The sequence below is a fragment of the Nomascus leucogenys genome, chromosome 25 (genome assembly GCF_006542625.1).
Source record: "Nomascus leucogenys isolate Asia chromosome 25, Asia_NLE_v1, whole genome shotgun sequence".
Taxonomy (NCBI): Eukaryota; Metazoa; Chordata; class Mammalia; order Primates; family Hylobatidae; genus Nomascus; species Nomascus leucogenys.
The window spans coordinates 15,891,159-15,916,566 of NC_044405.1; the positions used below are offsets into that span (position 1 = coordinate 15,891,159).

General features: G+C 37.3%; 1 protein-coding gene across 1 annotated transcript; it reads left to right on the top strand.

Moving 5' to 3' along the window:
* Nucleotides 1-565: 565 nt before the first annotated feature.
* Nucleotides 566-8,140, top strand: LOC115833128 (keratin-associated protein 15-1). Its single transcript, XM_030805980.1, has 3 exons — nucleotides 566-580; nucleotides 3,994-4,361; nucleotides 7,714-8,140. The coding sequence occupies exons 1-3, from the start codon at nucleotides 566-568 to the stop codon at nucleotides 8,138-8,140; spliced, it is 810 nt and encodes a 269-aa protein (XP_030661840.1).
* The last annotated feature ends 17,268 nt before the right edge of the window (nucleotides 8,141-25,408 follow it).

A 25,408-nucleotide genomic window follows, 5' to 3' on the forward strand; every position in this document is an offset into this window, starting at 1 on the left:
AAGAATGAAAATACAAATAAATTTAGAGTTTAGGAGAAGAGCTCCAAAGAAGGTAAACTAATTTATTTAAATAACATTTTAACAATTATAACAAATAGTAGAGTAATAGAAAAATAATCAATGGCATCTCAGGAAGAAAATGTTATGAATTCTGAATTCTATGACATATCTTAACATTTTAATTATTATTATGAGTGTAACTTTGTTTTTTCAGATTTAGGATCCAAGATGATAGATATAAAGTGCTGCCTTCAATAATACCAAACATTATGAACAAGAACAGTGAAATTGCAGACTCTTGTGACATCTCACTAAAAACGTAAACCAGGTTCCCATTTTGGTGAGATTGGACTGAAGGAGGTTGGAACCAATCAGAGTGAATTCATGGCAATGTTCTTGAGTAAAGTAGCAATATAGAATGCAGAAGCAGCATACGATGTGTAAAAAATATTGATAAACATAAGAAAATTCCTTTCATATGCTTTTCTATATAAAACAATACAAATTATTACTTAAAAATAAATGAAACAAGAGCTCAAAGATAATAGAGCAGAAAAACGTGAACATGGTGATTAATGAGGTAAGGAAAAGTATTGATTGCCAGTACAATTTAGGGTATATACAAAGTGTTTTAAAATTTTTCAAATTATATCTTCTACTTTTATTGATAGAATATTGCAGCTTATTCGGATACAAAGTGAGTTGTGTATTCACCACAATTAAAAATGTGCATTTTCTCCACAGGATTCTTATTTTCTTTACCATGATGTCCTTAACAAAATTTGTACTTTTTATCATTATGGATACAACAGATAATCTTATCTTCAATGTTGAACTTTTAAAATAACTTTACATTAGCTTTATCAAACAGAACATTATGAACTTTTTATAGCTTTACTCTTTTTGGGGGGCTAGGAGAAGAAATCAAAACATCATTGGAATTAATTTATTTTCTGTTTGAAGCATTTGACAGTTCTAATATAAAACTGAATTCATTTAATCCTTAGTGATTTGTTTTTCCTGCTACTGGAGGGGCATATCGTTAACTATTGGTTCAATTATTTTCTGTACATGCACATGAATATGTATAATTTAACATGAGTGAAAATGACTTAAAACAGTTATTTGACCTAAATGAAAATGTCTGTATCAGGGTGATGTATTGACACACTTTTTGCAACTGTTAATAGTAAATAATCATCTTAGGACTTGGTCTTCTTAAACATTTTTCTGTCTTTTGAAGTAGATACTGATGTATCTTCAGTAAAACTATGTCTTTCACTTTGCATGTGGTCAATGATGTCACCTACTCTCATGTTGAATAATAAATATCATCAAATTGTTGTACAAGTTCATGCAGTCATCATCAACCGGATTTAGTGGTAGAAATTCAGAACCCAACTTTTGTTTTTTTTTTCATTAAAAAATGAGCTTTTATTTTTGGCTTATTTTCCTTTTCTTCTATCTACAAAATTTAAAGAAGAAATGTGTTACCGAATAATAAAAAATAGTTGTAGATTTAAACAATACAAGACATGGCCAAATCACTGTAGCAAGAGCATTTAGATTATCCTTTATCTGCGGCTTTGTAGCAGTCCAAATTTCATGGCCATATTTCATGTGCACCTAGCCAGTAATTCTCAAATTTCCCACTAACTCCACCTACTGTTGGCTTGATGAGTATTGCTGCGTCTTGCAGCTGTGGAATGGGCCATCGCACTACCAGCTAGGTCTGAACAACAAATGACCCTCCACCCAGACTTGAATGAGTAGGCTGACCTATCACTTGTATGTAAGTGTAATTTGTTTCTCAAGCGTTCTGTCTGCATCTTCTCTTTGCAAGAAAAGTGATAGTTTTTAGCTGGGTGTGGTGGTGCGTGCTTCTAGTCCTAGCTACTTGAGAGGCTGAGGTGGGAGGATAGTTTGAGCCTGGGAGGTCAAGGTTGCAGTGAACCAAGACTGTGCCACTGCAATCCAGCCTGAACCATAGCACCGCATGTTATCTCAAAAAAAGAAAAAAAAAGTGATAGTTCTATTTTGTTTGTTTAGAAATCTTAAGAACAATTCTAAGCATTCTGTCTTCTTTCAGATTTAACAATTGAATAAAGTAAAAACTCTGCTCACTGTGCGTGCTACTTTTTCTTCCCTAGATGAAACCATGACAAAAGTAAAACAGAAATTTCCTAATCATTATCTATGTTAATATATTACTGATTATAAATAAATAAAAAGTTAAAAATCTGAGACAATCACCAAATGGTATTGGATACTGAAACAACAACAAAAAATAAACCACGCCATATTGTTACCCAGTAGGTAGGTATCTAGGTCATCCATTTAATAATGTTGTTCTTGACTTAAATGATAAAACATTTGAGGCTTCACTGCTGATTCAAGGATCATCAACTACCTGGATATTTAGCCTAATCCTATAATAAAAGAATATTTGCATTGGTTTTGAATTGTATTTTTTCAAGAAAGTCCTGCCAACCAAACAACTTAAAAAATAAGAGTAAGTTGAGACTTCATCAAATTTATAGAACTGATTATATAAAACAGGTTGGTCCTACTTGCTAGTGAATATTGAAATATGTTAGCACTTTCATTTGGAGAATTGATTTCTTAGCTGGCACTAAGGCTAGGGGATCTGGAGTCCTCAACAAATCTAACTCACTGAAATCTAACTTTTTACTGGATATCCTCACTCTGAATTCTCATATATTTCAGAAAATATTTTATGAAAGTATTCTTTCTACCAAAATTATGTGATATAATCAATTTGACAGTCATTGCAAATGTAATCATTTATATAAAAATATTGACGTTTCTAACTCCCTGCAGAAAAAGAAGACCACAGTGGTTAGTTTGTTTGTAGTCTTAAAAATGTGTCCTCTTCATTTTATCATGTGAAGATATTAATAGATGGAATCAACATGAAAGATGATAAGTCTACTAAATCAAAAAAGAATATGGACAATTTTACTCTTAAAAATTAAAAATAAATTAAACTTTTATTTTAGGGTTAAAGGTATATGTGAAGGTTTGTTACATAGGTAAACTCGTGTCACGGGGATTTGTTGTACAGATTATATCATCACCCAGGTATTAAGCCCAGTACCCAGTAATTATCTTTTCTGTTTCTCTTCTTCTTCTCACCCTCCTCCCTCAAGTAGACCCCAGTGTCTGTTGTTTCCTTCTGTGTGTTCATGTGTTCTCATCGTTTAGCTCCCTCTTATAACTGAGAACATAGGGTATTTGGTTTTCTGTTTCTGTGTTAGTTTGCCAAGGATAATAGCCTCTAGCTCCATCCGTGTTCCCACAAAAGATATGATCTCATTCTTTTTTTATGGCTACATAGTATTTCATGGTATAGATGTACCACATTTTCTTTATTCAATCTGTCATTGATGGCCATTTAGCTTGATTCCACGTCTTCGCTATGGTGAATCATGCTACAGTGAACATTTGTGTGCAAGTGTCTTTAGTAGAAAACACAGAAAAACCCAGCCAGATATTTAGTAGTTTTTAAGACAAAAAGTAAGCAAAGAATATTAAAGCAGATATGCAGATGTAATGTTACCCAGTTTTATTTAAACTTACATTCTTCACTTTGTAAAATTTAAAGCAACTACTCTAGGGGAAATAACTAGGAGATACAGTAAGAGAAGTGTGCTTTGATATTACATGTCTATATAATTATAAATAAGCGGTTTTGACATCTTGCTCCAGTGAATGTTTTCTAGTTACTGGAATTCAGATTATTCCTAATCTATCATGGGTAACAGTAGAAATCAAATTCGTAGGCAAATGATAGGATAGGATAGCAATAGACGGTATGGATATATGGATATGAACACAGTAGGTATTGTGTTTAAGTTTCTGGTTCCTCAAACATAATTACTAAAAGTCATATTCACAGGCTGGTTGGTAAGAAGCAGACTGGCAGCTACTAGAATAGAAAGTTGGGTGGTAAAAGTTGGGTCTATAATTTAGGGATGTGAAAGCATTGGGACAATAACCAATGGATTGGAATACACTGGATACATAGCCGAGGGATGGAGAGCCACAGCCAAAAGATTGAAAGCCCCTGGATCCAAAGCCCAGAGATCCAGAGTAAGTCATCTGGCAGGGCTTGCAGAGCATAGAGGCTCTGGGGCAGCAGCAGGAGATCTGGCAGGTGCTGGCCACTACACAGGATGTCTGGCACCTGGGGAGCTCCCAGCAGGTCTCCTGACTGCCCCTGTAGAGAGAAGAGCCCAGCTGGCAGGTGCTGGGAGAGCAGAGGTCAGTGCTGTAGACCAGGTTGCTGGGGTAGGAAGAGCCACAAGAGAAGCCTGGGTAGCGCAGGTAGCCCCCACAGGGTGGGAGGAGAAGTTTCCAGAGTAGCAGTTGTAGGAGAGAGTTGACTTACAATGACAAGGTTGTAACTTTGAATGTCACTTCTTTGACCTGGGGACTTATATACCCTTAACATTGGGTGTGTCATCCACATGGCACATAAAACAGGTTACCTGCCAACTTTAAATGAATTAAAAAGATCATCATAGTCAGACATATGTATTACTTGTGATTTTACAACTAGAAAGTGCAGTAATGTTTGTGCCTTGGGATTTAGGTAATAGTGTTGACTCTTTAAAGCTATTGCTCATCTTCCCTTACCAAAGGTCACTCTTGAGATAACTCAGAGAATCGCTTTAGAGGTAGACAGTGTCTGGGCTGAGGGAAGCTGCCTTAATTAAAAATAATTGATACCCGTTTCACAATCTGTCTCAAAATTGTTGCCATCTGGTGCACAAAGTGCCAGCTAACCAATCTATTCATAGTCATTTCTTTTAAACAAAAACATACATTCACTGTCACCGCAAAGTAGCAAGCTAAGTTAACGAAGAATGTCATCAGAAAGCAGCAATGGTGATAAGCAAGATATAATGTCTTTTTAAAAATCAAACCTCAACTGGAACGGCTTTAATGAAATATTAACAGAGATTCCCTTATTTTTCTGTGCTCCTGTTTAAAACTATGCAGACTATTAGGAGCCAACCTTAGCTTTTCTTTCCTTGGGTGTGTGTTCACTGTTGAGTGAATTAAAAATAATGAATTGCTTTACGTATTTTGGAATGGTCGAGATTATTCATCTAAGATGCTGAAAAGCATTAAAAAAAAAAAAAAGATCATGTGGCAAAAACACTAATCAGAGTCAGTGTTTCCCACTAAAAGAATTCCCCAGAATCTGGAAAACATTCCTGTTTTAAAGAAAGTTTATAAAGTAACTGCCTTGAAGTGGTGAGACAAAGGGAGCATCTTAGGAAGATGCTCCCTTTGCCTCAAAAATAACATACATGACTTTGACGTAAATTATTTTCAGGTGTTTCTGACAGGTATTACAACACTTCTAAAATAATGGTCATATTTTCTCTTGTTCTGTGACTTGTATTTCACCTCGATGTAATGTTGTAATGAAGACTGATATCTTGAGGAAGAGGAGAGATTGAGATTTATCTTGCTGTGGTATCTGTGTTATTTGATTTGCTCATTTTTAGAAGAACGTTTCCATTCCACTTCTGAACGAAAGTAGCTGAATGCAAAAACATCCATACTTTGAGAAAAGAATGTGCGATATTACTTAATATCTGATCCCTCAGAGTATTCTTCTACTGAAATTGCTTATATAGGAATGGATGACATTAAAACAAGAAAGCAACTTCAATTTAAGTGTGCTAAATATTTGTGTGGCTATTTTGATATTCAATATTTTATTGACAAACACAACAGGAAGATTTGGAATCTACTAGAATGCTTTTTGGCTATTAATAATTGAGAAGCCTAATAAATAAGAATTGTTTATTCCAGAAACACAGAACAAACTATGTTACCTAATAAATGAAACATGATTGGAGATCAATTTGTCTCCTCAAAAGTTTAGACTTACAAAGTCTACAATTTGGAAGGAAGTTAAGCAATTATCTCTAGCCTCCTGTCAGATTGGAATTCCACTTACGACATCCTAATTAGATTTTCCCAGGGCCCTCAGTATGGAAATATCATTAATTGCAAGAGCAACTCATTTTAGATTTTTAACTGAATCTTCCCTTAAAACTTTTACCTAGTAATCCTAATTCTTCATAGAAGGGAGTCTCAGTTCACTTCCATTGTAGAATACATCAGTTATGAAGATGGATGTCTTAAGAGGTTTGCCCATTCCCACAGGTTAAGCCATTTCCTGCATCTGTGCCGTATATCTATTTACAGTTGGCTCTGATGAACTTTCTGAGCAAATCCAGAAAAATCCTCATTACTCTAGTACTCTAGGCAGAATATATATGTCAGTTGATACATCTCAGAGGTCACAAAGGCATTCACTCTCAATTACACATTATCATCATATATCCTTCCCACCCCTTTATTTCAATTTATAAAGTCATTTGTTACTATGAATTCTTTAAATATTTTATCTTTTTGTGAATACTACATGGGATAGACATTTTCCTCATTTCTTGCTTTTCTTTTTCGTCTCTAGTAAAAATGTCACCCTCTGAGAGAAAAGAAAGGAAAAAATCAACGATTTACATTTTACTTATAGTGCTTATTATTTTGCTCTCGGTAACATCAACACCACCAAAAATTACTTATACCTTATGGGGATAAACAGTTTTTTATAATCAAACTTATTGATGACTTCTATGAAGAAGCAAATCAACCTCTGAGTAAGGGATTTCTTTGGTAGTTTTACAATGTAAACTTCAAAGCACTTGTTCAAAAATTTGACCCTTCATTCTTAAATCTTCATGTGCTTCGCTTAGCTACTTGTGTTATAAGAAATCTAAACTCAAATATGTTAGGCACTCATTTAGCATGTCTACCAAATAAGGATTGTTATTGGGTTATTTCTTCTAATGGTTCAAATAATTGAAAGAAGGAATAGATATTGAAATTTTTTTCTGTTCTCAATTGAATTTATAAAATTCGAGCAAGATAAAAGTCCCTTCCAGATAACAAGGTATTTTTTAGATCTTTACAAATACCAGAACTCTCAGTATCTTAGCCATTTGCTCCAATTTCTAGAAGGACAGGATGAATGAAGCATCAAGTTTTTTTTTGTTTTTTTGTTTTTTTGGTTTTTTTGAGACAGAATCTTGCTCTGCCTCCCAGGCTGGAGTGCAGTGGTACGATCTCGGCTCACTGCAACCTCCGCCTCCCAGGTTCAAGCAATTCTCCTGCCTCAGCCTCCTGAGTAGCTGGGATTACAGCCGCCCACCACCATGCCCAGCTAATTTTTGTATTTTTAGTAGAGACGACAGAGTTTCACCATGTTGGTCAGCTTGGTCTCGAACTTCTGACCTCGTGATCTGCCTGCCTCAGCCTCCCAAAGTGCGGGGATTACAAGTGTGAGCCTCCGCGCCCAACCCTTTGAAGCATCAATCTTACAGGTACAATTATGGTGGTTTTCATTCTACCTAAGCAAGATGAATGAGAAATGGCATTTTTGTTTCATGAACAATTGCTTTGAAAAACTAATGAAATTCTTTCATGTAGAAATCTGCGTTCATAAAGTTCTTTGAGTGTTAATATATTTCATTTTGACTGCAGCCTAATTAAGTGTTCTCATTAAAATGGGCACTTGTGACTACACTTACTGCTAGAGTATGTAAGTGTCCAGTATAGAAGGTAACATTCACACACACACGCTCCTCACTGCAAATCACCTGAACTCAGAACTTCTGTTAACGTGTCTTACAACTGCAGCTCTGGAAACTTCTCCTCCTGCTGTTTTGGAGGTTACCTGGGGTATCCAGTTTCCACTTATAATTCATTCTACCCCAGCAATGCCATCTATTCTCCAAATACCTGCCAACTGGGCTCCTCTGTCTACAATGGCTGTCAGGAGACCTACTGTGAGCCCACCAGCTGCCAGACATCCTGCACTTTGGCCAAATCCTATCAGACATCCTGCTACTGCCCAAAGAATTCCATCTTCTGCAGTCCCCATCAGACTAACTACATAAGATCCCTTGGATGTGGAAACACTGGCCTTGGATCTCTTGGTTGTGGAAGCACTGGCTTCCAATCTCTGGACTGTGGATCCAGCTTCTACCACCCAACTACCTTTTCATCCAGGAATTTCCAGGCAACTCGTTACTAACCAGCCTTTGGGTCTCGCCTTTTTGGATCAACTTACTGAATATTCTCCATTCTCTCATTATTATTTCTGTACTCTATGGAACTGTAACACTCAGCCTGTCCAATATCTGTGATTGTTGACCATCTACGTCAGTAGGACTCAGCATCCTAGCCCTCTTGGAAGTATATGATTGAACACGGACAAATGAATCTTGACCTACGACCCTTCCTAAATCCGACAGGAGATAGATCTTGAATTACAATTTTCGTGCCAATGCTCAGGATCATTTCTGTTATCATCTTTCTAAAATCCTTCTCTCATTATTTTCCCAGAACTCTTCCACTCAAACGTATTTCAAATAGTTATAATATTTTAAATAAGCTTATTTCTTTGGCATGAATTCTGGCATTCCATTTTATTTCATTAATATAATACACTTAGGCTGGGCATGATGGCTTACACCTGTAATCCCAGCATTTTGGGAGACCGAGGCTGGCGGATCACTTTAGGTCAAGAGTTTGAGGCCATCCTGGCCAACACAGTGAAAACCCATTTCTACTAAAAATACAAAAATTAGCAAGGCATGGTGTGCACCTGTAATCCCAGCTACTGGGGAGGCTGAGGCAGGAGAATCACTTGAACCTGAGAGAGGGAGGTTGTAGTCAGCTGAGATCATGCCACTACACTCCAGCCTGGGCAACAAAGTGGGACTCTGTCTCAAAAAAAATAAATAAGTAAAAATGATATATTTAGTGAATTCATCCCATGTCTTCAACTGTCTTCATTAGGTACACTTTTTGTTTGTTTCATATGTTTTATTGATATTTTGTTGAATAGAAAACAAAGTGCAAAGAAAATTTAAATATATAACCTATCGCATGTTTTAAGAGATTTAAATCCCCTCATAAGTGCATTTTTTTACATATTTGCTTCAGAAAATTTTGTTTTAGTCTTTCATTGAAAAAAAAATTTATTGAGGTCCTATTATATACCAAGCATTATGCTGAACAAAGACACAAATTCTCTGCTTCAAGAAGTTCCCACAAATACAATTATAACTTATATGGCAAATGGAATAATGGGGATGAAGACAAGATTCAGTGGGAACACAAAGAACTTCAAAAACTCTCAGAGAAGATAATATAAACCCATTATTGAAAATAGAGTAAATAAGTTACATTTAATTTTAGAAGAACAAATCTTACTGATCTATTGTGCTATTGTGTCCATTGCAGTCCCTTGAAAAGCAGCTGCCAAATGGGATTAAACGTAAAAAGGATTTATTGGTGAAAATGCCAGTGATGGATAATGGGGAGGTAGTTGGAGAGGTCTGGGAGAGCCATGCTACTGTGGTGTATGTCTAGCCTCAGTGAACGACAGAGGGAAGTAAGTTTGGGCTAGAAGAAACTTCTTTAAGAAATTCCTGGTCGGGCGCGGTGGCTCATGCCTGTGATCCCAGCGCTTTAGGAGGCTGAGGCGGGCGGATCACGAGGTCAGGAGATCGAGACCACCCTGGCTAACACAGTGAAACCCCGTCTCTACTAAAAATACAAAAAATTAGCCGGGCTCCATGGCAGGTGCCTGTAGTCCCAGCTACTCGGGAGGCTGAGGCAGGAGAATGGTGTGAACCCAGGAGGCAGAGCTTGCAGTGAGCCGAGACAGTGCCACTGCACTCCAGCCTGGGCGACAGAGTGAGACTCCATCTCAAAAAAAAAGAAAAGAAAAAGAAAAAAAAGAAACTCCTTTAGGGCAATTCTAAGAAAGTTTTGGTAAGTCACCCATCAAAGGAGCCTTACATATCACCAAAATGGGCCTGCCTTAGCATCCTTGCCAAGAGTATTTACTAACAAGAACGGATGACAGCACAACCTTGGCACAGAAGTGATGGTAGATTCAAAGACCAACTGCTGTAGCTGTCAATCAGTCAGTAATGCTCCCTGAAGCAGGAGATTTAAGAGGTACATTTGCATAGCTTCCATCTTCATATTTATTCTGATCCTAAGTAAGCTAGACATTGATAAACAGCGGTAAAATAATAAATAATAACTTGGAATTTTTCATGTTTTTCTTACTTTGATCAAAATGTCACTTATTATGTCAGACCCTATACAGGACCCACTGAATGAAAATCTAACCCTACTACTGAATAAGAGAAAATCGAGAATTATTAGATGGTTATCTTTGATTTTAACTGATACATTAAGCAGACAGGACTCAGGACACAATTAGGAAACTGCTTCATTTTTTTTTTTAACACCACTGAACTTCACACTTGAATTTAGAGCTCTAGCTTCCCTGAATCCCTGAACAACACAATGGGTAGATCTATGATCACATTAAGATATTAAGAAAAATTTTCATTTCATGTTAGTAATTCAAAGTTGCATAATTACAAAAGCAGTCTTACAGCCACAATCAAAGCTTCTCCCTTTCCCCTCAGTTTAGGCTTGTCGTGTTTCCAAAGGCCACCAGTGGTTTAAAGAAGACTGATTTTTTTTTAAAATTTCCATACTCCACCTTGCCTTCCATCAATGTACTGCTCCTTGCTTCCCTTTCATTCAAACATATACAATGGGAGGAAAGAAAATGACAACCAGGGCCATCTTCCCCAATGTGATGCTTTAGACCACCTGTGTCAACATGGACTTTGTTGTTTGCCTCTGAAAACTTTTACTGGGAAGAGATAACATCAACCAATAGCTCATTTCACTGCATGCTTCAGGAAATTCCTATAGATTAATTTGTTGGAGCCAATAGCCCTCAGACCTGAATAAACAGTTCCCTAATTAAGCAACAGTTTATGTATCAAGAAACTCACGTCAGCTTCCTCTCTGAAAGACCCACCTTAAATCAGCTCAGCCCAGAATCTCATTTCTAACACCTCTCTGTGGAAACACAGACAAGACTTACAGTAGCATTCTTCTTTGTGGCAGGGAGCTCAGATATACTTCATTTTGTCTTAGCAGATTTTCTGGTGATCTTACAGGTTTTTCAATAGGGACATTAAAGTTTGTGCATTTAGCTAAGACCCAATCTTTGCCATTGAATATCCTGTGTCATTCTGCACTCTGAATTGAGCATGTAATGTTTGTGCCCTTCCTCCAAATTCATATGTTAAAATCCTAATTCCCAACGCAATGGTATTTGGAGAAGAGGCCTTTGGGAGGTAATTAGCTTATGAAAATGGAACCTTCATGTGGAAACTAGTGCCTTTATAGGAAAAGACACAAGAGGTTTGCTTCTGGTCTCTGTGCTCTCTGCTATGTGAGGACACAGAGAGAAGGTAGTCATCTGCAAACCAGGAGGAGAACCATCTCTAAAAAACAAATTGGACAGTACTTTGATCTTGTACTTCCCAGCCTCCAGAACTGTGAAAAATAAATTTCTCTTGTTTGAGTCTCCCAGTCTATGGTATCTTAGTCTGAACTGACTAAGACACCACAGATGTCTGAATATTGGTTCTTTTCCTAGTGGAGACTTTGGTGTGTTTTCTAGAGACCATCTTATTCCCACCCCAGCCCATTCTCCCTGGAATCCCTGAACTGAATATTGCCTGACAGAGTTAGCACACCCTTCCATGACTTCTCCCTGAATCTTCATCCCAAGTTCCCTCCTTCTAGGGCTCCATCCCACCCAGCTTTCTTCTGCTAGAATCCATTTGTCCTGGAGGTGGCCCTCTTGGCCCATAGGAAACACACACTCACAGCACTGCCCATGGAAATGTGATTTGGTCCTAGAGCAGGTGTCTTCCAACCAGCTAATTCTAATGGCTCACTGCTTTAAGAGTATGCTAGTCTAGTCTCAAAACTCCAGGAGATACAGAAATACTCAATTTTCTGCCTTGTCTTCTTGGTGGGCAAACAATTCCAGAGACATGTCATTTTCTTTTAATAGTGTGACACTTTTAGTAAATGCATCCTGTACTTATTACTATTTTCATTAGGTAAGCTTGTTTTCTTAGCTTCATGTGTTTCTTTTTCTTTTTTTTTTCTGGAAAGAAAATGGAGTTGAGAGAGGAGTTGAAACATGACATCTCATGTCTTGAGAGATTTATATCCCATCATAGAGCAATTGATCATATAATTGCTTTAGAAAATGTCATTTTCAGTTAGGCATTCATTGAACAAACATTTGTTGAGTTCCTATAATATAAAACATTCTTATTATAGAGAATGAGACTACCTTCTGTCATTCCAGGCAGCCACCACACTGTCTATGAATGGGCCTCATCACCTTCTCTCCCTTCCCAAAGAGAGGGAAGCCGTGTATATATGTGTTTCTCTTTGTGTGTCACATGAGTAGTATTATCCCACAAGAATAAAACTTATTTCAGAGTAAACCTCTTTCTCTTATAAATGTCTAAATTGCACTTAAGGGGTATAAGGCTCAGGAAAGCTGTAAAGCTGTCATGGCCACCTCTAATCATGGGGATGTGACTAGGACTGGGATTTATTGTCATTTACCAATATTTGCCCTCAGCTTTGGGGACTCTACCAAACTTGTAACTTATGTGAAAAGCACCCTGTAAAATTATTTTACATAAAGATAAAAGAAAACTCATTATATAAGCTCAATAATGAGAAAGTGACATGAGTAACTACACTCCTATATGAAATACCCTGGATATTCACAAATAAAGAGTCATGGTGAATAAAACCATACTGTCACAGAATAAATGATTTTCTATAGAGCTTTTCTTCTAGATCAGGAGTTGAGAAATGATGGCTGGTGGGCCAAATCCAGCTACTTCCTGTTTCTATATATGAAATTGATCGGAACACAGCCACAAGCATCCATTTACATATGGTCTATTCTGACTTCCATGCTACAGTGGAAGAGTTGAGTGGTTCAGACAGAGACCATATGTCCCTTAAGGCCTTAAATATTCACCATCTGGCCCCTTTCAGAAAAAAAAAAATAGTTTACCAACTTTTGCTTTAACATGATGGAACTTGCTTCAAAATTGTTACCGTAATGCTCCAATTTCTGGTAACTGTAATAAAGTTACATCAGTTAATTCTTCTCACTTCTTTTCTTTGGCTTCATCTACACATTGTAGCATCAACTGGAGCCCCAACATCAGTATAAATGGCTACTGTGTTCTTTTAAAATTTGAAATGAGCAAACATCAACAAAATGTTTCACAGATTCTCAAAGTTTTTCCATTTGACTGAGAGTGTTGAGTTTTGTGATGAATAAACAGAACGCCTTCTAGGTTTCACAAATTATAATAATATGAATAATATCCAGTATTTATTAGTATATAGCAAGTGCACGATGTGAATCATTTAATATTCAATCAATGCTGTAAGGCAAGTTCTAGTATAACCTCCATTTTACAGGTGAAGAAATTGAGGCACAGGCAGGTTAAATAAACTTTCCAGCAAAACAATGCTGCCAAGTGATGGAGGCTGTAACTGCATTTGGTTTACCTCTGGAACATGTGCTCATAACTAGGAGACTGTCTTATCAGCTTTTTATATTTCTCTGACATGATAAATGGCTAGTCAATAACTTAGGGAGGAAATTGATGAACAGATTTTGCCATTCTGTACTTATAGGGCACTGAAGCTCACAGCCACATTGTCAAATGTTTATCTCAATCTTTCCCTAGAGGGATGTCTCCAATTTACACACCAATCTGTGAAAGATCCTTTGCTTTTCTGACTAGTTTCATCTACAACGTGTTATTTTGTCCAGAAACTTGCCTCATACCTTTAGCTTTGGCTCAAGGAAAGATACTCATAGCCTCAGATGCAGAAGAAAATATCTGACTACCTTGAGTCCTAGATTCCCTCTGTTTTGCCATTTCTGAAGGACCATTAAGTCAGCTGTCTGTGTTTCAATGAAAAAGCAACTCTTTTCAATTATGTAGGAAGATGAAGAGAGAATAGAATATTGAATTGGCAGCCTAGAGACAACTTCTAGAGCTGAGTCCATCATTCCCTATGTAACCTTGGGCAAATTATCTTACCTCCTTGAGCCTCAGTTCCTTATTTGTTAAGTGAGGATGTTGTGCTGATTAATTTTTAAGGTATCTCATTTAACTTTAAAATTAGAAATAGAATTCACATTTTTAAAAGTATGACTTGGTAGTTAATGAAAACTAAAATAATCAGGCACATAAATGATTTTAATAGATTTTTGACATTATGAAGCTAATACACTTGTTCCTATATACGCAAACCAATTTATTGCAAATATATTTTATGTATTTATTTTTATCTATGTATAAATACTTTCAGGATTTTCCAATGATCTTGTTAGGTCACAAAAGTTGTTCACCACCACAGCTTGCTTTCTCTCACTTTCTTAGCTAATGGGCCCTCTACTCAGGGTTCCCCTAGCACTTTCAGAGTTTGATGAAATACTACACCTGGATGGAGTGTGGAGTCTGACTTCCTGAGTGCTTCCCCAAAACATACTTCAACCAGAAATGCGGTTGAATTACCCTCACAATGAACCTGATCAGTAGTAACAGGAGATGCTACAACAGGAAAAGACAAGTTTCCACTTTCCTCCCTATCCCATCAATTACTTTGAGGTGTATTTTTTCTTTGCAACCCCTCCAGAGAAGTCGCCAGTGTTTAACAAGCATGCCTGCCAAGTGGCTTGACTTATGTCTCATTATGAAGTAATACTCAGGGCCACTAACACATCGCACAGCATTGCATTGCATTTTGCTTGCTGCACTTCCACGCTCCATTGCCACAACCTTGCACTTCCCAAACAGGGTTAGTCCTTAATGATCACCTCAGGTTCTGCATTAGTCAGCGTTCTCCAGAGAAACAAAATCAGTATGATCTCTCCGGAATAACGAGTGAGAAAGAGAGATGGGGCGGGGGAGAGAGAGAGAGAGAGAGAATATGAGGAATTGGAGGCTGGGAAGTCCCACAGTCTGCATTTGTAAGTTGAAGACCCAGGAGAGCTGTTGGTGTAATTCCAGTCTGAGTCCAAGGGACTGAAAATCTGGGAAGCTGATAGTATAAATCCCAGTATAAGAGCAAGAAAATACTTATGTATCAGCTTAAGTGGCCAGGCAAAAAGAAAAAGGGGCAAATTCCTCCTTCCTCTGCCGTTTGTTCTATTATGGCCCTCGATAGATGGGATGAAGTTTATCCAGGTTGGAAAAGGCAATCTACTGAATCCATTGATTTAAATGCTAATCTCATCCAGAAACACTGTCACAGATACACCCGGAAATGTTTTACCAGATACCTGGGCATCCTCTGATTCAGTCAAGTTGACACAAAATATTAACGATCACAATCATTCTAAGGAAAACTATAGTTCATGTATAATTCTGTTGATATGTGTGTTATTTTAAATTACATCCTCCAGGACCTAGCATAAATCATGGCACACGGCAGGTCCAAATAAACACTTATTTAAATGAATTTGCTTTCTTGTACTTGAAATATAAACTCTTTGAGTAGGTGATTTTCACCATGAAATATTTGGTAGAAACAGCTGAAGAGGTTCATAGTAAAATGTTCATATGATGAACTAAATTGAAATGTTGGGACGAAGGGTAAAGCCTGATATCAGCTACAAAGCTTCAGAATGAAGAAACACAGTTCACAATCCATTTTACCACTATTGGTAGATACTAAAAGAGCTGAGTTCTCTGTTGTAGAGCACGTAGAATGAGTCACACAAATTGAAGAAAGATCTTGGAAGGCCCAAGAGATAATAAAACAGAACCTATATTCTAGCAATTGGTCTTGATTAGTTCAAATATAGTGAAGAGATAATCTAATTCTTACCATTATCTCTTAGTCTATGATGATCATGAGTGGGTGTGATCTCAAGAGACAATGTAGGTATTTTAGAAGCTTTTCACAATAATGTCATCATTTTTCTCTAATTACAATTGAACAGGTCGTTATAAGGTAAACACAATCAAAGTTATTATGTCCACATGCTATAGCAGAAAAATACTTGCTAAGTGGGTAGCTCACCATTATTTTAGATTTAGGAAGTATAAATATACTGATTCAGCAGTCATCCATCACACTCCATTCATGGAGTAATATAATATTGAATCCATATTGTTCTATCCCCATTCCAAATGAGGTCTAGCATCCACAGTCCAGAACTATCCCACACAGTTCATTTCTAAAATACCCATCTAAAGCAGTGGTTCTACACAGAAAATAATTTTGCCCGCAGGAGACACAGGGCAATGTCTGGCGACATTTTTGGTTGTCATGAACTGGGGGCTGCTACTGGCATCTAATTAGAAGAGGCCCAGGGATGTTGCTAAGCATCTTACAATACTCAGGATGGTATAAACATAGCGAAGAAGTATGCTACCCAATTGTCAATAATGCCAAGATTTATGGAAATTGCAAAAAGAGCAAATACTTTGTTAAAGTGCAGGAAAAAAAGCAGAAAGGTAGAGAATGATAAAAGAAGATTTTTAAGAAAAGGGTAACAAAGAAATAAAACAAACATGAGGAATGTGATGGCCAGAAATAACATAAGATGGAAAACTAGATTTAAACAATTTTTGGAAACAAATTCTCTGAACATTGCCTTCTGCTCTAATATGCTTCTTGTGCACAGCTGGGCTAGTGTTGCCTTCTTAGCAGAGCTACACTGGGGAGTGTGGAGGACTCATTAGCAGAAAAGTCATGACTGTGAATATGCACAGATATTTTATTGAAAGCTTTAGTTATTACAGTGACAAATCTCTCTCTCTCTCTCTCTCTCTCTCCACTAAGAGATCCTATTGATTCTGTTTCTCTGGAGAACTTTGACTAATACACTGATATAATCTTATGAAGCAATAAAGATTGGAGGACTTTTCCCAGAAAAGATAAGGCTTGACTTAGGACCTAAAGGATCATAGATTTAGACGACAGCGTAAGATCACAGAAAAGGAACATCACAGGTAAAACTTACAAAGCAGTATTCGAGCAGAGGTGAGGATTCTGATGCACAGGGTGCATGAGGACAACAGCTGGAGCTTGAACCAGAAAGGTTACTGGTCACAAGATACCATACTAACAAACTTATATAATATTACGTAAGAAACAGGAGATCACTGGAAATTTCTAACTAATCGTTTCAGAATTTCCAACTGTCATCTAAATGTAATTTACTATTTGGGCAGATTTTAAAATGAGCTCTTTTATTTGACTGTTTTAGGCAATATTTTATTTGAGATAATATTTGCAATTCACTTTGTTCATGTTGTATTATTTGAAATCCTTCTGGCTAAGAAAATATTAGAAATATTTTTTAGTTTGAAAGCTATATCCTATTTTCTGGATTTTTCCAACTTGCCTGGAAGGAGCCCTTAGACAAGGATTGTATCTTCTACATAATTTGTTACCTACAGAGTATCATTTAATAAAAGGTTAGCAAATGATTTATTCTTCTTTCAAGGAAATGCAGTACCTTTGATATAAATTATTTATTAAGTGTAGAAAACTGGCTTTATATCTTGTCCTGATCCACATAACATCAACTTGGTATTCTCCAGTGTTTCTGATGCGTATGTCGTTGTAAGCACATAGGTCATGCTTACTATATACTTTTGGATAGAAAGAGGAAACCTCGTGCAGATGAAAGAATCCTCTTAGAGGAGATGAATGTTCCATCCCAGAAGCAGCAGGTATTTCTTATTGACAATTTCAGATATCTTTGTGTATAAAGGGATAAAAGATATTTCAAAGAATGTATCACCTCTACTACCAACTTACATTGCTAGGCTTTGATTGTTCTATGGAAACAAGATCACAACATTAAAAAACCATTATTGTAGACAAAAATAAAATTTAATTATGAAAATTGGAGTCATTCGCCTTTTCACTTTTAGGTTATTTTCAAAAGCGGTAGTCAAAATTTCGTGGGCTTTTAAAAAACAATATACATGTTGTAGCAATATATTTTAATAATCCATAAAACAACACAAAGAGATGTGTTGGGTATTTGATTTGTTTATATACATGACACCTGAGGTAAAATAAAGTTTATTTGTCCAAAATCAAACAGCAAGCCAGTAGTGTCTTGTCAACTCACGTCCGTTTTTAAAACTCCCTCTATATATTTTGGGCTATATCACCCTTATGCAAGAGGCAAAAATCAATACAAATAAAAGAACATTCATCCTCATCATAGTAAACTGTCACAATCTCCTGGGTAATAGAGTACCTGTTTTCCTCACTCAAACTGTCTAAGCTTTTTAAATCAAGGAAATATTGAGCATTACTTTTTCAAAGATCTGGCTAACATAATATTCAGGTGTTAGGGATCTGTTCTATTGACAGTGAATTACATTTCTACAAGTTTGTTTTACATAGCCTGGTAAGAGGCAGGATGAATGTTGAAAAATATTCTTAGAGGAGCTAACGGCACCCACGATGAAGTATCTAAGGATATTCACTCGAGCCAGTGGAGCACAAATGGAAGAACAGTGATGTGAAAGAAATAGTGTAGAGTTGAACAACATTCATGTAATTGAAGACAGGCTCGACTTAAATTTTGACACCTCTACATAAAAACAAAAGTGATTCCTGCAGAATTAAGTATAGAGCAGGCTTTCTTGCATATGACACAATGCACTCTCAATACCCATTTAGCCGCTACATTTTCACAACCACCAGGTAGAGATTTCTAGCTATTTTGATACTGACTTAAGTAATTGGATTCTACATAACATTAGAAGAAACACAAAGAAAACCAGCATAAAAGTTAAGGATACGGAACATTTTAATTTTGCTCCTTTATATGTCATGCTCAGAATATTCTGCATATTAAAAGAGAGTAATGAAATTCTGTAATGATACATTCTAAATTGTTAAAGATCTTAGTACCAGGCTGATATGAGGCTCGGGTCATTGATTGAAAATCCATTCTATTTCTTTAAAAATCATTCTTTATATCCCAATTTTGTACAAATTCTATTGTGAAGACTTAGAATATATTTAGTTTGTCCATTGCCCCCATCCTGCAAAGATACACTCTATTTCAATGGGTGCACACAACTATATATGTTTAATTCTGTGATGTATATAACCATTTTATTTATCAAATTTCATTAACATCAGCTCTGTTAAAAATTAAAATATGTTCCCACTCAAAATACATTTTATGAAACCATTAAGACTAAGCATAAACAAATAAGCAAACAAAAAACAGAAGAAAAAGATGTACTTATTGAGAGACAAGAATGTTTAGTATCCCCTGAGGTGAATTATGAAAGGGTGACTTAAAATCCCTTCTCTCAGTTTCTACACATTCTTCTTAAGAAACCTACTTAATTTTATTTTCGATTGTAAACTGAGTTATCAGGGATGATTTTTCTGACATATGAGCTCATGACCTTCAATGACCTCAATTTTTTTCATTTTTACAATTGAATAAAATCATCTATTTGGCAGAATTACTCTAAGTATTAAAGAAGATAAATATATATATAAATATATAAATATATATAATATATAAATACATATAAATATATAAATATATTTATAAATATATATATTATCTTTTTTACATATATTTATCTTCTTTAATACTTAGATATATACATATAATGGAAGGCCTACAAAAATGTTAGGGCATTCTCACTATTATTTTCAGTCATTTTAATTTATATGTCCTAAAACATAAATTTTTTTTCTGTCAATAGTCAATATTACTATTGGCAGTTACTGTGCTGGCTTTGGGTTTACAAAGATGAAAAGACGGCCGGGCACAGTGGCTCATGCCTGTAATCCCAGCACTTTGGGAGGCAGAGGCAGGCAGATCACCAAGTCAGGAGTTCGAGGCCAGCCTGGACAATATGGTGAAACCCTGTCTCTACTAAAAACAGAAAAATTAGCCAGGCATGGTGGCAGGCACCTGTAGTCCCAGCTAGTCGGGAGGCTGAGGCAGGAGAATCGCTTGAGCCCAGGAGGCAGAGGCTACAGTGAGCCAAGATCGCGCCACTGCACTCCAGCCCAGGCAATAGAGCGAGACTCTGTCTCAAAAAAAAAAAAAAAAAAAAAAAAAAGGATGAAAAGATATAGTTCTTACCCTCAAAAAGTTTAAAAAATAGAGTAGTAGAAAGAAAGGTGATCCTCATATTGTTTAAGTGTTTTAGAATAGGCTTTCTCTAGCTCTAGAAGAAAATTCTTTCCAAGTGCTGTAAAATTAAAATGGACACTTTGCATGGGAATGTTGTTACTTTCCCTTCTATGTGAGCTTTCAAAACTGTATCCAAGACCAGCTCTACTTCAAGAATACGCACACCCTCTCCAACACTCCGCTTTGTTATTAGAACAATGGGTGCCAGTGCAGTTTCTATAAAGCAGAATATTTCAAATTTATGTGACCAGGACTCACACTGAAAAATACTTTTACTTCAGAACTTCTCTCATCTTTCTCAGAAAGCCCAAACATTCGATGATTCTAATAATTTCTGTTTTATCTCATACAATCCCATTTCACTCCATTCTATTCTATTATTTCTCACTAAAAGAAATACTGATCACCATCAACAAATAGATTTTGTGACCAATAGTACAAGTTTCACATTTTGAAGACATTTGCAGTAGAGATTACCCGCATGGGAGTTACTAAGGTTGGCTAATTCCATGTACTGTTTGACTTTATCACACAAAAATTCATTCCTTTATTAAAAACTCCACTCTCTTTCTCAGTAAGTGGAACAAAGTTCCCATTAAACCATGGTTCAACTATTAGGTCACTAGATGCTCACAGAAGAAATCTGAAGTACCTAGACATTTTTTATCAGATGAAATTGCAAACTGTGGACTGAAAGATAATTGAAGACAAACTTAGAGTCTGTCCTAAAGGAGATTAATTGAAATTAGGAAAATACATTGATGCAAGTTTAAATCAATGTTTTAAAAAATAACACATCATATATCTGCTTACATTTTGGGATCCAGAAAGAATATCAATCAAGTAGGTATTCAAGTTTGAATTCTTCCAATGATCTTAACAAAGTTTAATCTTTATATAGTGCTTTACAATCAATTTTTTAAAAAATTTATTTCATTTTTTGACACAGTCTCACTCTATCACTCAAGTTTATGGAACAATTACAACTCACTGAAGCCTCAAACTCCTGGGCTCAACCAATCCTCCTACCTCAGCCTCCTGAGTAGCTGAGACTACAGGCATGTGCCACTACCCCCAGCTAGTGTTTTTCTTTTCAATTTAATTTTTTGTTGTTGTTGAGATGGAGTCTCAATATGTTGCCTAGTTGGTCTCAAACTTCTGGGCTCAAGTGATCCTTCTGCTTCAGACTCCCCAAGTGCTGGGATTAGAGTCATCCATCACAGTTCTTTACAGTTTATATGGTTATTTCATTCACACAAATTATCTTATGAATGCTATCTATTGTGTCATAAAAATAGTTACTCTTTTTGCAAAGATATTGAATTATGACATTTTTCATATGTCCTAATTAGGGAATTATGACATATATTCTCTACCAAGTAGGGAATTGGTAAGTTACTAATATTTAGAAGTGAAAAATGTCCCTAAGTGTGCCAACACATTGGATGAAAATTTCCTTAAATTTAGCAGTTGGTTCTAGATCCTTATGAATCAATACAGTAACAAGATGATCAGCTTTTCCACACAGTGAGATGTCACAAACTAGATCATAACTCAAAGATGAAAATTCAGGAGATTTTCTGCCCAGAGCATGAAATTTACCATGGCTGGAACTGTAAATCTGATGTAACTTCTGTGGCAAGAATGGGAGAGGGAGAAAAATCTTGGCTGGCACTACTGGGACTGAACACAGCACTGGTAGACAGTGGCCTTGCAGAAAGAATTGTGGCAGTCATTGTGGAATTGGGAACTACCTCAAAAGGTACTAGGAAGAGAATAGAGGAAGTGGCTTGGACAGGAAGACTGAAGGAGAGATGCTGAGGCCAAGGGAGCCTCAAGGACTTAGATAAAGTTTCCAGAATAACAACCATCATGCCAGGTATTGGAAAATATGGTTTTGGTGAATTCTCCTTTAGAAAGTGGTCTGGGGTCAGGTGAGGTGGCTCATGCCTGTAATCCCAGCACTTTGGGAGGCCAAAATGGGAGGATCACTTGAAGTCACGAGTTCAAGAAAAACCTAGGCCACATAGTGAGATCCTGTCTCTATAAAAAACATTAAAGATTAAATAGGTGTAGTGGTACACACCTGTAGTTTCAGCTACTCAGGAGGCTGAGGTAAGAGGACTGCTTGAGCCTGGGAGGTTGAAGGCGCAGTGAGCCATGATTGCACAACTGCATTCCAGCCTGGGTGACAGAGACCCCATCCCCTCCCTCACCCCCCAAAAGGAAAGAAAATGGTCTGAGACAAAATATATAACCCCATTCTTATTCTGTATGTCTTATAAGTGGATGTACATCTACACAAAATGATTTGGGTGAATCTATCACATTGACCAAATTACTGGCAGTGATATGTCACATGCATTAATATTTAGTTGACTTTTCTGGGAGTTGGTGATAAGGAATATCCACTTATATGTTATGAAACCAATGTTTCATTTTTAGACAATAATTTTTATTTTATCAAAAGAATGACTCAACATAATTTTATTCATTAATTCCCAAAACATTGAAATAAAATATGTAGCAGGGTTAAGCATCTTGTGCAACCAAAAGAAAACGTATGCCTAAAAAGTACACCTTCAAAAATTCTCTAATATGATTTTATCACTATAAATTAATTGCCACCCACCTTTTCTGAAAATCTTTTAAAAATATCACATGTTGTATTAGTCCATTTGCATTGCCATAAAGAAATACCTGAGACGGGGTAATTTACAAAGAAAAGAGGTTTACTTAAGGCTCATTGTTCTGCAGGCTGCACAAGCATAACAGCAACATCTGCTCAGCTTCTGGTGAGGGAATCAGGGAGCTGACAATCATGGCAAAAGGCGAAGTGGGAGCAGGCATTGCACATGGCAGGAAAATCAGCATGAGAGAAGGGAGGAAGAAAGTGAGAAGAGGAAATACCAGACTCCTTTAAACAACCTCACCCGAACTCATTACTATAGAAAGACAACAAGCCATTCATAAGGGATCCTCCCCCATGTCCTCAACACCTCCCACCAGGCCTCACCTCTAACATTGGAAATCACATTTTAACATGAGATTTGGAGGGGACAAACAGCCAAACCATATCATTCTGTCCGTAACCTCCCAAATTGCCTGTCCTCCTTACATTGCAAAACACAATCATCCGTTTCCAATAGTCCCCAAAGTCTCAACTCCTTCTAGTGTCAACTCAGTAAAAAGTCCAAAGTCCAAAGTCTTATCTGAGACTCAAATTTCTTCCACCTATAAGCCTGTAAGATCAAAAACAAGTTATTTACTTCCAAGATAAAATAGTGGTACATGCAATGGGTGAACATTCCCATTCCAAAAGGGAGAAATCAGCCAAAAGAAAGAGACAACAGGCCCCATGCAAGTCAGTAACCCAGAAGGGCAGACATTAAACCTTAAAGCTCCAGAATAATCTTCTTTGGCTCCATGTCCTGGGCACACTGGTGTGAGGAACAGACTCCCAAGGCCTTGGGCAACTCTGTCTTCATGGCTTTGCAGGGTATATAGCCAGCATGGCTGCTGACAGGTTAGGGTTGAGTGCTTATGGCTTTTTCAGACATGGGATGCAAGCTGCCCATGGATCTACCATTCCAGGGGCTGGAGGGCTGTGGTTCCTTCCCCTCTGTGTTATTTTGTCTGTTTTGCTATAAAGAAATACCTGAGGCTGGGTACTTGATAAAGAAAAGAGGTTTATTTTGGCTTATGGTTCTGTAGGCTGTACGAGCATAATACCAGCATCTGACCAGCTTCTGGTGAGGGCAGCAGGGAGCTTACAATCACGACAGAAGGTGAAGTGGGAGCAGGCATCGCACATGGCAGGAGGGTGAGCATGAGAGAAAGGAGCAAGAGAGCAAGAGGAGGAGGTATTAGGCTCCAACAACCAGCTCTCAACCGAACTCATTACTCTGAGGAAGGCACCAAGCCATTCATGAGGGATCCTCCCCCATGACCCCAACATCTCCCACAAGGCCCCCTATGCAACACTGGGAATCACATTCAACATGAGATTTGGAGGGAACAAATATCCAAACCATATCACATGTATTCAAAGGTGCTGTAGGAAATCCCAAGAATTAAAAATCTACACTACTTTTCATTAAGACACTTAGAATCAAATTAAGGAAATAGTAGATGTGCACATAGAACAATACAGCAAGTGTGCCAGAGAGAAATTCTATCTCAATCAATCAATGTGTCAATACCTTTGAGCAACCATCCTGTGTCAGGCACATTCTGCATAGTGAAAAAAGACAGAAAAGTTTCCGGACCTCAGAGAACTTACCAGTGGCATTATCAGATCTCGTCACCAAAGTAATAATAATCTAATGTGTTCATGCCAATGTTGATTTTAGCACACAGAATTGCTGACTTGGATAACAGGTTTGCCCTGGCCCCTTTTTGTTTGTTTGAGATGGAGTCTCACTCTGTTGCCCAGGCTGGAGTGCAGTGGCGTGATCTTGGCTCACTGCAACCTCCACCTGCCAAGCTTAAGCAACTCTCCTGCCTCAGCCTCCCAAGTAGCTGGGATTACAGGTGCACACCACCATACCCAGCTAATTTTTGTATTTTCAGTAGAGACGGGGTTTCACCATGTTGGTCAAGCTGGTCTTGAATTCCTGACCTTGTGATCTGCCCACCTCGGCCTCCCAAAGTGCTGGGATTACAGGCATTAGCCACCATGCCCGGCCATCTCTGTCCCCTTCTTATCTGTGGTATTTAATCCTGACCTTTCTCTTTGACTCTACTAAATTTTAACTAAAAACAAAATAGGCTCTTGTAAAAATTAATAGCATCATAATTTAAAGTCAGTCTGGGAAATTCTTTTCACTCACTATACAAAGATATAGCCCAACCCCCCAAACCACGTAGATAATCCAAGTGAAAACATAGAGAAGAACATATACTTCACAAGGGTCTGCTTTGTCCCCTGCTTAATACTTAATGCCTCTACAGAGCATGATTCCAGCCTGTGCCCTAATCGTATTGGCTGACTGCATAAAGAAATGAACAGCTGGCACACTTCAGAAACTTTCCCAAGTCATGTTTACATTAAGAATGACTTGTGCCAGGCCAGGCTCGGTGGCTCACGCCTGTAATCCCAGCACTCTGGGAGGCCGAGGCGGGTGGATCACGAGGTCAGGAGATCGAGACCACCCTGGCTAACGTGGTGAAACCCTGTCTATTTTTGTATTTTTTTTTATAAAAAATACA

Bases quoted from the DNA above. Each gene is read 5' to 3' on its own strand.
- LOC115833128 (XM_030805980.1), top strand. The intron at 4,362-7,713 runs GTGGGAGGAGAA...ACCTGAACTCAG, and splicing joins GCGCAGGTAGCCCCCACAGG to AACTTCTGTTAACGTGTCTT.